Source organism: Cyprinodon tularosa, unplaced genomic scaffold (genome assembly GCF_016077235.1).
Source record: "Cyprinodon tularosa strain WSP-4 unplaced genomic scaffold, ASM1607723v1 ctg642, whole genome shotgun sequence".
Taxonomy (NCBI): domain Eukaryota; kingdom Metazoa; phylum Chordata; class Actinopteri; order Cyprinodontiformes; family Cyprinodontidae; genus Cyprinodon; species Cyprinodon tularosa.
In genome coordinates, this window is record NW_024039388.1 from 888,154 (window position 1) to 902,500 (window position 14,347).

A 14,347-nucleotide genomic window follows, 5' to 3' on the forward strand; every position below is an offset into this window, starting at 1 on the left:
TTTGGATAAATATATCAATCATCATGTGTGCACAGTGTACAGGCTTTACTGGGACAGACAAAAGCAACCTTAAACAAAAAAACATAGTTTTTAATTTATGCTAATTTTGTGGAAAATAAAAATCCAAAAACCTTAACTCTGTAGTGAAGTTTTGCCTTTTAAAAAGATAATGAAATGGCATATATGTTGGTTATGATGCTTTTCATATTTTGGATCTACAATGATTCCCTTCTCTTTTCCACAATAAGCATTTTACTCTTTTATTAGTTCAAATATGGAATTGTTAGTTTGTTATTGAGCAGATAAAAAAAATGTAAAAACTGAATTATTTTGGCATTTTTTTAAACCCACATGGGAACTGACTTGACAACTTTGGCCCTCATGGCCAAACATAAGTGTAATCCTTTACACAACTTGAGGTTAGTTTGGTTAATATCTAAGTAAACAGTTGAGATTTATCCCTTCCTAAAAGTCTATGAAACACAGATCTGTTATTATATATATTAGTATTAAATAACTGGTTATAGTTTTATTTATATAATGATTTTTATATCTAGTCGAAGTTTTAAATGATTAATACCATGATGTAACTTTTATGGAGAGAAATATAGAATAGCGACTGAGGTTTTGTTTTTTTTGCTTTGTCTGCTTGTTAGAAACGATTAAGGTTAAACAGGAGGTGACTATTTATTATGTGTTTAAAGGGCAATGACCAGCATTTTACTCATTTTTACATAGTGTTGCAGCATTGTCAGCTTAGCCTGGCACTTTAACTTGACAAACTTCCAGTATGTCCTCAGTTACATAAGTATATTAGAGTTAGGCTGTAAATACCTCATAAATACATGAAAAACACTCTGCTACAACAGTTAAAATTGAAAAAAATTCTCAGTATTCAGCCCATCAGCCCAACAGCTGGGTGATCTTTGCTTTCCAACCAGTCCAGCCCACCTGAATGAGGCGCCTCGCTGATTTGCTGGAACAGCTGCTCGTTCATCTCCTCTGCTGCAGAGCTGGGGAACCTGCTCTGCTGCTGGCTGGGGTCAAACAGCAGGTTTGTGTCCAGCGCGTTCAGGTCATTCATGCTCCCAGAAAGCTCTGATGTCATTCTGATTTCGCAAGGGAAATCAGCCCCACCCGCGGCGAGCTCTGACTCCTCCATGATGGGACCTGTCAGGAGGTGCTGTTGCGTGCTCCTAAAGTCTAAATGCTGCTGTTGTTGCAGCTCTTCCTGCTGCCGTGAGCTCAAAGCTAACATTACAGACTGAGCCTGCTGGTGGTGGTGCTCTGCAGAGGCTGGTTGAGTTTGGTTGTTGCCTGCTGAGAGACTCATTTGTTCATTAACAGTGTTTTCTATGAGGTACCCTGACCGCTGTAAGCTGGCGGAGTCAGAAGGCATCAGGCTAAGGTGGTTCTCACTGCCTGGTTGGCTGAACTTAGACTCCAGCATCTGGGTCAGATTCATCCGTGCAGTGTAGGTGGAGGGTAGGTTATGGATACCCAAACCTCGCAGAGCCTCATCTTGGTCCCCTTCCATCTTGCTCAAAAGGATGCTGCCAATGTTGGTGCATTGCTGCACTTCGGTTTGCATCATGATGTTGAGTGGCACAGAGCGGCTCCTCTGCGCCATGCTGCTGACCCCCAGGTTTCCTTTGCTGTTGGTGAAGATGTTTAATACCTCGGGGGTTACTGGAGAACTAAAGGGAGATACCACAGAGCGGGGGACGTTAATGGGGGCATTACCTCCTACGTTCAAACTGAGATTCCTCTGATGCACGGCTGGGCTAACGCTGCGGCATCGATACGTTGCAGCCGATGTGTTGCCGCTTTTGTTATCCAAAGGGGCTGGCACGGCGAAACCCTCCTGCCTGCTCATATTGGTGACTTGTTGCTGCACAGGGGAAATGGGAGTCAAGCGGCCACAGTGGCTGTCGTGGTGGCGTGCGTGAGGAACGGCAAAGGCATGGGGCTTCTGGAAAGGCTCATCTGTCAGGCCTCTGTAGCTGCTGAGGATTCCCATCCCACCACTGGATTTGCTTGAGCCTCCGCCGCTGTTGCTGCTGTAGCTGCTGTTCATCCATTCCAGCCTGGCCTTGTCAGGGTGGGTGGCTGTTGGCCTCTGCATTGGTTTCACAGGACTAATGGAGACAGGGCTGCTGTCTTGGAACGACGTCATGCTGGAGTTGATAGGTGTGAATGCGAACGGGTTCCTGCACTCCACTGGACTGGGAGGGACGGTGCTGCTGCAGTTGGAGTGTGGAGTGCCGATGGGAGTGTGGCGGCTGCTGCCCAGAGCGCTGTCCACTGGGGTGGTGGAGGCCATCCGGGAGCAGGGGCTGTCTCCTGTCAGGCTCTGAGCTCCACCAATCAGCTCTGAAGTGGGTGTGGGTGTGTGGATGAGGTTTCCGCTGTTGTTTGGGGCTCGATAAAAACCACTCATGGTCTGGTTGGTGGAAGTAACGTTTCTTGGCGTCATGATGGGTTGGCCCTGCAGCGAGCAGCCGGTTCCGAGCTCTTGCAGCCGTTTAAGTTTCATCTGCTCCTCCATCTGAACCAGTTCCTCCACAATGCTGTCCTGGGTCACATCATCATCAAAGGAAAAGTAATCCATATGTTCCTGCATCTGGAGCGGATTAGAGGCTGCTTGATTAATGAAATGCAGGCAGTTTGCAGTCGGACTGGACTGATGAGATCCCTCAAAGACTCCTGCAGGATTCTGATACCCAGGTGTACCGGACATATTGTGCACGTTACCGACTGTTTGCCCCTGCATGGATGTGTCACTGACTGCAATGCCGGTTTCCATAACAGTAGGAGTGTTTTTCCTTTGCATTGAGCTATGTGTTTTGGCAACACGGTCGAAGAGAGAAGGAGAACATTGATGGACCTGAGTGGGGAAGACAGAGGTTGTTTTCATCTCTAGCTCTCTTGAGGCTGGTGCGCTTTCTGATCTATCTGAGGTTCCCTGGCTTGGAGCATAAGCAGTGCCCTCTGCAGGCTGCTGGGACATGAAAGCCCTTTTTACTGGCGAGAGGTCTGGACTGAGGCCTGAGCGTTTTCTGAAGCTCTTTGTTGACAAGAATGCTTCCCCTGCCTGGGAGCCTTCTCCACAGGATGATAATCTGCTATTGTTTACTGTAGACAGAGTGCTGGTGTTTAAATCAGAAGAGGTTAAGTGCAAAGTGCTTGCCTTATTAGGGCTATTACTGCTAGTTTTGACTGCAGCACTGGCACCAGATGAGGAGCTTCCTTTGTATCTGGTACCCAGCGTTTCTTCGCCGCATAGGAAGCCTTTGGTCTGTGGTATGGGCACGCTAGCCGCTCTCTGCACAGACCCTCCGGCTCTGATTGTCACTCCCTCTTGGGTTGAAATGTGACTGCTGGGATTCTGCATTTGGCTGTTCATATGTATTGCTTCAACTTCCATTTCCACATCCACACTTTGCATGTCAACACTTTGCTCCAGCCCGGTTACCGGAGCCAAAATGGGCACAGCAGAAGCACTCCGTGTGTTCTGGTTGGAGCTGAAGTCTGCCGCGGCTGCAGAAGAGACACCTGCAGACGCTGGTCGCAGCATGGTGTTTGTGAGGGACGTAGTCTCGCCGCTGTTAGGTGCCAGGGATATGGCTGTCATCTTGACCAAGCTAACAGGGCTGAGCTGACAGGTTGTCATCATCGTCTTAATGGGGCTGTTGGCAATGATCATAGTGGAGGGCGAGCGCATGGTGATGTCGGTGGTGGCAGAGGGCTTTGGCAGGATTTGAGCATAGCGCTGTCGAACTGGCCGCTCCCCGGCCGGGCTGGTATGATTACTCCGGGAGGGTTTGTGGCTTTGGTTCACTACCTGAACTGGCTGGGACATCATCTGAAAGTTAATGGGTACAACTTTGCTCTCTGCTGTTCCCACAGAACCCGGTGACATCAACTGCCCACTCTTCTGCATCTAAAACACACACACACACAAAAATCACAATAACATACTTTTTTTGGTAAGTCCATAACCATCAAGTGAAATTAAAAGCGTCCTTAATACTAAACTTAATACCAAACAATATTGAATACCGGTAATACTTTTTTTCATAAGCTGGAAAGTGCATCTTATTAATTTCATGTTTTACTCTGATACCGCCAAATAAAATCCAGCATAACAAATTATTAAATTAAAGGATACTATAAATTTCAGAATCAGTCATGAAGATGACTGGAGGAGCTGCAGAGATCCTCTGCTCAGGTCATAGAAACTGTTTGTCATGCATCAACAAGTGAGAAACCCAAGAGAAGTTTTAGTACACGTCTATGACCCAAAGGGGCTGCTCAAGTCACTATGAACTCCTAAATTAAATACATTTAATAACTAAGAAATTTACCTTCATGCAAAATGCTGTGCAGATAAAGACTAGCACACATATACTAAACACACCATCATGCACCACAAGCATCATGCTGTGTCAAAGCTTTTTTTCAGTAAAAAAAAAGGTGTTCAGATAAAATAGGAAGATGAGGAGCGGTAAAAAAAAACAAAAAAAAAAAACAGGCAATCTTGGAGGAAATCTTACTTGAATATAAAGACAGAATTACTTCTGCCAAAGGTGTACACACGTATCGCAGATATGAGCTATTTTATTTACAGAATAAATTAATGACTGGATTCAATTAATTTATTTAATGATGACTTTTTTTTAACCATTTTTTTAAACTACCTTTAAGATAACGGTTATTGAGGGGTGGAGCTAGATAGGGGTGCCGGCCAATTATTGTCCACCCCTGTGGCCATTCCTACTAAGTGATCCCATGTAGGCATAATTCACAAGCAGTTCCCCTCTAAAACAGAGGGTGGCAGCAGTGATACTGGCAATGGAGACTTGGGGCTCTCCTTCCAGCAGGAGGATGAATCTAAACATCCTGCTGGATATGAGGCTAGAATCTCTCCATCCAGTCTGAGCTTGAGCGATTAGCAATTAACAACATGCATCCAATTATATGTGAAGTAAAAGTGTAGTTAAATTAAATAATGTAAAGAAAACTGAATAATAAAAAAAAAAATGGGGGTACAGATACTTTGAAAACCATTTATAAATAGTTTTCTTTAGTTTTATTTGTGGTTATTGACTGTTTTACTCATGCATGTTTTAGAAAACAAGTGTACATTTGGATAATGAAAGCCATCTTTAAATTCATAATCAAGTTGTGCATATAAAGTAAAATACTGCCAAATATTTCATATTGAAGATTTAGTGATGCAATAGTACACTTTCGTGGTTGAGAGTATATTAATGCCTGTTTTAGTTAAACAACGTTCGTTTCTTGTGAATCCAGGAATTTATATACTCATTATTCTGAGCATAATTACCCACCCATAAGAATATCTGACACAAAAATAGAACAATAGGGGAAAGAACTATAGACAACACTATGGTTGAAGTTAACATGTAAATATAGCTCAATGATAAACAATAATTCAATTATGTAAAATAACATAAAAGCGTCTTTAATTTCTATTTTCAACCTCTGCAAATATAAATAGTTCTTTATGCATGTATTGCAAAACGTCTAATTAATGTGCAAAAGATCTTTTCAACTTCAAACTATATTGTTTTCACCACAGTTAAGTTTACAAAACATAGAGACACATGTACTTTATTACCGTGATGGGACTAGGGACAGTCGCGACCACAATGCCTATGGTCTGCTGTGGCGATGCAGGGTTGGGGCTAGCACAAGCCACAGCGTCAAGTGTCCTCTTTGCCGTTTCTTCTCCAAGTAAAGGGGAATGCAGTTTTTGCTCCTGCTGCTTCCTCTGGATCTTCCTCTGCAGCTGCTGCTTTGCATCAGAGGATGTTGGTGAAAACATTTTCCCCTGAGGCTGAAATGCCTGAGCCTCGGCTGTGGGCGCAAAGCCTGAGACGGTCTGCTGTGGGTTGACCTCTGGACAAAAACAAGGGAATTAAAGATACATTTCATGTAAAACAAAAGACAATCTTTTTTACTTACTAGACCCTTTACCAGGTGTAGTTCAAATTAAAAACATTCTTTTTAGGGTAACCCCAGGACATTATCTTTCGTTTTGATCTTTTGAGCACATTTTTTCATCACAGTTGTTATAAAATGAAAAATGTGTGCAGAATAAAGATATTTTAATGTATTTTTTGTGCAAATAGTTCACATCTTAATTGCCTAATTAAAACTAATGCAGAAAAGCAATAGATGCAGTAACGGGCCTTTGCCACAAGATGTCACCACTGACGCTTAAGTAACTTTACCTTGCTTATCAGCTGCTGCTCCTGTCATTAAAGTGAGAGCTGCCAGAGACTTGTTGCTGATGTAATGGCTGTCGATTAGAAAGCGAGCCAAGTCTTCCACCGTATCGAACTGGCGCTTCAGCACTTTCTGAGCCCATTCACATACGAGATCACAGGCTGCAAATCGCACCTCCTCCTTGATGCCGCTAACATGGCACGGGGAATCCAGGGTGTCACACTGTAGCATCACAAATCAGTGAGAGATATACAGCAATCACAAATTAAATAGAGAATTATTGAGTGCTAAAAATAGAGAAAAAAAAAGTCAGTTTTTCTCACTCCATCTGCTGATTTATGGACGTCCATGGTGGGCAAAGATGGCATGTGGACAAACGGCCTCTTTCTCAGTCCACTGTAGCAGTATGTAAGCCAGTGTTAAGGTCAATATAACAGTTAAAAGAGATATCATACATAAACTTTCTGCTACTTTATTTAAAGGAGTACCTAAAGACATATCTTTTGAGCGTCATAACATCCGCATGTCACAGCTATCACCATGCTTTACCTCAAGGATTGTGTTGTTTAGGATGATTTGCATTTGACACTGCAGGCCTGATATATAAAGATGCAAATCAAGGAACAGTAAATTGCTTTAGCAGACAAACATTGCAGGTGTAATGAGTGGGCATGAGGGTCTGCTAAAATGATGTGAGCAATTGATAAGAGATTTGGAAGTGAAGCAAACAGCCCTGTATAAATGAGGCTTTCTGAGATCAGAGTGCAGTCAATTCGGCAGCTGTTATTCCCGACAGGACTGCGACAGACTGGCATGTAGGATTTTTAGTTTGACTGTTAAAAGTTTTTAGTTTTGAAAGTAAAAAAAAAAGGTTGATTTGAAAGCAGAAGCTCACAGAGCAAGATTCAGAACAGGTTTACAACAAATCAAAAGATCAAACTTTCATTCTGTTATCTCTTACCAATGATCATCATTCCTAACGTATTACCTAAATAACAAGAAAGGTATGCAGGCTGCTGCAGATTATTGGTTTCAGCACCACAGCTATGGGAAGAGCAGGCATTACAGAGGCTTTTTTATTTCATAAGATAACCCGTAGAAAAAAAACAAATTAAAAGTACACCATGCAATGCAACGCAAAACCCCCACTGCCCGTTACCTCCACAATAAATCTGACACCACAACAGAATTCTGCCAATCCACATGATATTGACAGGCAAAAGCCACATTCTATTCCCCTTATAGCCAAAATAACCTCAGATGTTATTGGGTGCAGGTTTGCACCTTTCAAGCATGTCTAATATAGATGCAGAAGCTACAATTGTATTCTCTTTATGGTTTGACAAATCCCAGATAAAAGACATTTGCTTATGTTGATCCCAGTAGTTTGAATTTTCTGCTAATCAGCAAATGCTCTGCCTATTAGTAAACAGGACTAAAGTTTTGCGCCCGCTGTTCTGCTCAATTTAAAACCTGTGCGTGCACCTGATTTTTAGCAGTTTTTATGAACACAAATCTTTAGTAGTATGGAGTTTAAATGTAGCGTTTGTCATTTTTGATTGTTGAAATGTTGCAACATTGCAAGGAGATTGTTTTTTTTATGCTCCAACCTTTTACAGACTTATTAACAGGCTTGCAATTTGATTTATTCATCCCTCCAGTAGGTGTTATGTTTTGGGCGGCATAATAAAATGATTTTAGTTTAAAATCATGATAGGAACTCATCATTTCAGTAAATTCTTTAGTATACTGGTTTTGCAACTCTTGAAAATAACACTTCTTTGGTTAAATCAGCCCACAGGAACTAGAAAGACATTCCGCATGGAGCATATGCTTTATAGAAAAAAACAAACCACCCTCACTTGATACCTGCAGGACATTAAATGAAAGAACCATGCAAGTAGTTTGAATGTTTTAAAGTATGACAGAAAAAGCAACACAAAGATGCAGATTTAATCACATCTTGAGGAAAAGGCCAGGATTTGCATTGCATTAACCTCCATTAAGATTCTATTCAGGTACAATCCTACAAATATGTCAGTCCTGTGCAAACAATGCTGCCCTCTGAGCTGTTTACCAGAACAAGCATTGAAAGGTTGGACACAGGAGCTGTAATACTAATCATGTGCCTCAAATTTGGGCAAATTTAAAGGTTTTCTGTGAACTGCAAAAATAAGGACTTAATGTCTTTCTTGCATTATAAATTTTAGGCATATAATAATCCATCCATCCATCCATCCATCCATCCATCCATCCATCCATCCATCCATCCATCCATCCATCCATCCATCCATCCATCCATCACATTTATCCCAAGTGGGGTTGCAAGGGGTGCTGGGTGCCTTTCTCCAGCTGTCTATGGGCGAGAGGCGGGGAACACCCTGGACGGGTCACCAGTCCATCGCTGGGCAACATTTAGACATACAGGACAAACAACCATTCATGCATACACTCACACCTAAGGAGAATTTAGAGAAGCAAATTCACCTAACAGTCATGTTTTTAGACTGGGATGAAGCCGGAGTAACCCAGAGAGAACCTCCGCATGCTGAGGGAGAACATGCAAACTCCATGCAGAAAGACCCCGGGCCAGAAATCGAACCCAGAACCTTCTTGCTGCAAGACAGCAGTGCTACCCACTGCAGCACAATAATAATAATAAAAAAACGTAATTTGTAGTCACTTTTTCATTTCAGCAACACACAAAAAAAAAAAAAAAAAAAATAGGGGAGCAAGTCTAGTAAATATGACCCCTAAGTCATTACAAATACAAAAATGATTTTACAAAAATATTTTTTTGGTGAATCAGAATACTTTTCAAATTAAACTTGATTTATTAATTTGATATATTTTCCTCATATAAAAATAACCTGTTAATTTTAATGAAGCACCTTTGATTGCCAACACTAAAATCGTTGGTTTTCAATAAGGGCTCAGTGTTTATACAACCCATTTCAGAAGGTTTTAGCTAACAGGCAGACCCCCCTCTGCTTCCCCAACATCTTTCTTTTAAACACTTGACGAACATTTAAGATATATGACCCCACCATCCTCAGAGATAATGATATCAACCTCAATGAAGGTCATGAACACAAACCAAACAGCAGCTTGACGTCACAAGCTTAGCAGGCATGAGTACGCATGAAGGTCAAGATCACAGAGAAACCCCCCCACCCCCCCGGGGGTCTCTGTATTCTGCTTGTGCCTTTGAGGCGGGGGGTGGGGGGCTTCATTTCATTTCAAGTCTATATTTAGAGAGCTTATGAACTGCTGCAGCAGATGGTCCAGACACACACACACATATACAGTCATGGGCCTGACTGGTAGAGTACAGTCCATTCCAGTAAAGGATATTTAGATTTCCCTCTCATGCCAAGGCGTCGCGCCTTCATGTTGGGGAAGACATTTTTCATCATTTTCCCGAAGTCTGCAGCACTCAGTGGGTGGTAGTTGAGATTGTCACAGAAGCTCCTGAAACACAGAAAAAAAAACAATTGAAATATAATTTTTTTTTTGTTTTTAATCGCAACCTCAATGTATTTCAGCTACCCTGTTTGTATTACATTTTTTTTGTTGTTCTCAGTGTCCTATCTGGCAATGTGGCAATAAGAATATTTGTCTTGATGCCAAAAAGAGCCCAAAAGATTTTACTTTCACAAGTGGAGCAGTACGGCTATCGCCATAGTGTTCCGCTTGATTTATGCATGTAAATAGCTTTATTATAATTCATGCAAGGAGTATTGCAGATTATATGGACAATGCAGTGAGAAAGTGGAACAGGAAAGAAAAAACAAGAAAAAGGAGAAAAGATGAAAGAAACAGGAGATTAAAGGGAGAAATTGATAAAACATCTTCAGTCTGCTTCATCATCTGGAAACAGATGTAAAAAGAACAGCACAACCAACGGATATAGTATAATAAATACAATACAGTAGCACCTTGATACTATCGCTGAAGTATATGTAGTATTATTTTATCTGACATGTAAAATGTGGTAGCTGAAAATAAAAATATGAGTCTTCAGACATCCACGCAGCCCCCAACTTGACTGAGCCTGAGTTATTTTACAAAAAAATGGTCCAGAAAATTCTGTTTCTAGAAATGCAAAGCTGTCCAGAGATAACCCATTAAAATTGGTAGCTGTAGTTAAAGAGAAAGGTGGTTCAACAGAACATTGACGAGGGCAGATTTATGTCATAATTTTCATAGTTTTACTTAAAAAAAAATAAAAGCTGTTCATCATTTTTATATCACTTTACAATATGTATCAATTTGCCTTATATGTCACATAAAATCCCAAATCAACCCTTAAATTCACTTTTTGTAAAGCTGCTTTTTATAGCACACTTTTATACATATCATACGAATCAAATAAATGATATATATATATATATATATATATATATATATATATATATATATATATATATATATATATATATATATCAGGAGAGTTTGTTGTAGGAAAGAAAGGCTGCATAAATATAACATAGCATATAACGCCTCGGCTCTGATCGGCATGCTTTGGGAACACCAGAGCCGAGTTCATCCGCTAAATTATGTGACACCATTTAACGCAACCTAAGGATGTCGAAACACCGCGCCAGTCGCTTCTGATCTTACAAGCCGAAACAAAGATAAAAGAGCAAAACAATAAAGCAGACTTACTATGCCCTGGATTCCTTACATGTTGCTCACCATTGTTTACTTGCCTGATTTCTGTTGCACTGGTGACATAATCTACGCTAACCCAGCTTGATGGTGTTACCACACTCTCCAAAAGAACTGCTGCACCAAAAATGCCAAATACCGATTCTTAGCAATTGATCCATGTTTGAAAATGCACTTTAACCTGATATTTTTTAGTAGAAACGAGGTTAGATTGACAGCTAAGGTGATAAGGCAGGGAGGAGAGACTTGAGGGTGGAAGGGTGACATGGAAGAAAGAACAAACAGGACATGGAAGAAGTATTCAAGTGTAAAAATTGCTGCAAACTTATATTGTGTTTTCTGTCCTGACCCAGATCTTGAAAATGCTGAAATTAACTTTCAGATTTATACTCAGGGGCAGTTGATGCTCTCTGAAACAGATGAGGCTTACTGATGTTAATTAAATCCAAACCTCACGTACTGCATTAAAAAATGTTGAAACATAAAATACATCACTACAACGGGTGAAAAGAACTGCTGTGAAGCACTCTGAGATAATATACTCCAGAAACCACAGGAAGAGTTCAGCACAACATGACTGTCCTGGCTGAATGATTTCTTTTCCCTCTCAACTCATGAGGAAAACCTCCTTGCTGTCTGACCACTGTCATTTAATAATCCTTAAGTATGTTTGGCAATCAGCATCAAGCAGCCCCTCCTCCATAGACCCCCTAAGAGACTGAGCCTCACTGGAAGTGATGTGTTTTAGCTTCTTATCCAATCAGGGCCCTACTTTCTCGATGCTTACCTCAATAGATGCAGACTCAAACCTCAACATGGATTGATTATAGAACCTGCCAGGCAACGTCCCGCTGCTCCACAGAGCGGAGGGGAGATCATGTCCGAGAGCGGTATAAATGGCTGATTAATGAGCAACATACTAAAGAAATCAGTGCATATTTAATGCAGCTTATTGACTACATTTTTGAGAAAGCATATTTTACCTATTACGTTTTTTATCAATAAAATTTAGAGAGGAGGTTTAGCCTCCCCAGTATTCAATAAGAAATCGCCACTGGTCAGTATTACTACACATCTATCAGCATGAAGATGCATAAATCAATGTGATAACCTGCTGGATGATTCAGGTTCAAAAACATACACAAAGACTCCACAGGTTTGATTTAAGGTTCCCTGGGGATGTTGGATCGATCAGTGATCCATAAGCAGATGTTATTCCCTTTCATTTGGACCAAACTTGCAGGCATCAAACCAAAACTAAGCATGTTACATGTTTTTAGTCTTTTTTTAGCAGCCCGACCCGAAGGCGCCAACGTTCCTGGAGGCTGCAGTATTTTTGTTCTGCTGGAGTTAAACAGATAAAAAAAAAAAAAAAAGTTATGTAAGACTGTCAGAGCTTTTCAATGGCTGTCTCAGATTTTCCATTCTAATATTACCAACACATGCTGCTCTGTGATTCTCATGCCTGCTGCATCTATTTATACTGACACTTTAGCCTGCAGTAATGTAGGGCAGGAGGCAACGCAAACACTGGCAGGGGTTTGCGCAAAAAGAGGGAAAAACTGAAAAATGCCTCAATGATGATCCTCGAAAAATTTCTGATTTAGTTGCTTTCTATGTGCTTTGAATTTCACAGGTATTAAAAAAATCTAAAATTTGAACTTGGAAATAAAATAAGAGATTTTTATAGCAAAAGTTTTCTCTTTCTCGATCTGAACCTACTTGTATTCATCATAGACCTCCTGCTTGGGAAGAGAGGTCTCCGGGTATTCCTCTAGATGATCGCGGATCCAGCTGAAGGCGTGCATCTGCTGAGTGCGGCTGGATGACAGGGCGCTCTGGTCACTGAGAAAAGATACGGGTCACCAATTCAGAAATGTCAAAGCTGCACTAACCTTTGAACCTCATTAAAGCCATCTAAATTGCTTTGGATGATCTACTGCAATCAGACAATGTGGTATTATCTGAATCTTTATTGCTCAGATGGTTATTTTATTTTTCACTTTCATATAGGTGAGGTCTCACATTTTCTCTGGACTGATGCTGGGACCAGTAGGCAACTTGAGGTAGAGGTAGAGTTTTTCAATGTCTGAGAATTTCTCCACATCTTGCTGCAGAAATAAAAAACAAAGAGGGTAAAAGGTTATAAAATAAATATTTCGCCTTCTTTGAGAAAGAGAATTAAAAAGTCTATAATGTGCTGCTTTAACCCAAGAAGAATAAGTTATTTATCATTTTACCTGAACTGAAAAAGCCATATAGTGGCATTCAAAGTCCCTGAAATGTTTCATATTTTGTGATGTTATAACTAAAAACCAGTGTAAGTCTTTTGGGGGATTCTATGCGCTAGACCAATACAAAGTAGATTATAATGGTAAAGCTGGTTTTCAATATTTTTAGAAATGAAAATTAAAAAGTTGAACTTGTTTTATAAGTCCATACTTTGACTAGGCTATTCTAACACATGCATATGTTTTGACCTAAACAATTCCCTAGTAGATACTAGTCCTAGTCCTAAAGGGAATCTCCACCACGATCATTAGAACAGACTTTACCCTCCTCAATGAAAAAAAACTTCCCCCAGCATGATGCTACCTCCATTCTTTGTCATCATGGTGAAAGATGTGCTCGGTGGAATATTAGTGTTTAGTCACACTTGGGGACTGACCTTCAGGGGGTTTCCGTATCTAATAACAGGTGCAAGTATGTTTGTACGTGCAGAGCAAATCTTCAAAAAAGGCGCCAAGTTATTTGTGATTTAATTCAGATGACATAGTGCGACATAGCACAGAATACAAAAATGCTTTATCTACTGATGACAGATGTCCTGTTGTCAATTGTTCTGGTCTGCTGTCCCAGTTAAACCAGTATGGCGGAATCCATAGCTCAGCACTCAGATTGTTTACCTCCTGTTTAACTGACTATTTTAAAGAAATATAGATATACACTACCGTTCAAAAGTTTGGCGTCACATTGCTTATTTTTGAAGGAAAAGCACTGTACTTTTCAATGAAGATAAATTTAAACTAGTCTTAACTTTAAAGAAATACACTCTATACATTACTAATGTGGTAAATGACTATTCTAGCTGCAAATGTCTGGTTTTTGGTGTAATATCTACATAGGTGTATAGAGGCCCATTTCCAGCAACTATCACTCCAGTGTTCTAATGGTAAAATGTGTTTGCTCATTGGCTCAGAAGGCTGATTGATGATTAGAAAACCCTTGTGCAATCATGTTCACACATCTGAAAACAGTTTAGCTTGTTACAGAAGCTACAAAACTGACCTTCCTTTGAGCAGATTGAGTTTCTGGAGCATCACATTTGTGGGGTCAAATAAACGCTCAAAATGACCAGAAAAAATAACTTTCATCTGAGACTCGACAGTCTATTCTTATTCTTAGAAATGAAGGCTATTCC

At 40.6% G+C, this 14,347-nt stretch overlaps 2 protein-coding genes across 2 annotated transcripts in view; one reads left to right on the forward strand and one right to left on the reverse strand.

Annotated features, from left to right (window-relative positions):
• tex9 (testis expressed 9) overlaps positions 1-14,347 on the forward strand; it is a 33,646-nt gene that overhangs the window by 4,350 nt on the left and 14,949 nt on the right. The gene's annotated exons all lie outside the window — the stretch shown is intronic.
• LOC119798952 (DNA-binding protein RFX7-like) overlaps positions 277-14,347 on the reverse strand; it is a 22,237-nt gene continuing 8,166 nt past the window's right edge. The window contains 7 exon segments of the mRNA XM_038308626.1: positions 277-3,943; positions 5,645-5,925; positions 6,261-6,477; positions 6,579-6,663; positions 9,610-9,726; positions 12,649-12,771; positions 12,952-13,037. Coding sequence (XP_038164554.1) covers positions 896-3,943; positions 5,645-5,925; positions 6,261-6,477; positions 6,579-6,663; positions 9,610-9,726; positions 12,649-12,771; positions 12,952-13,037 — 3,957 coding nt within the window. The 3' untranslated portion in view covers positions 277-895.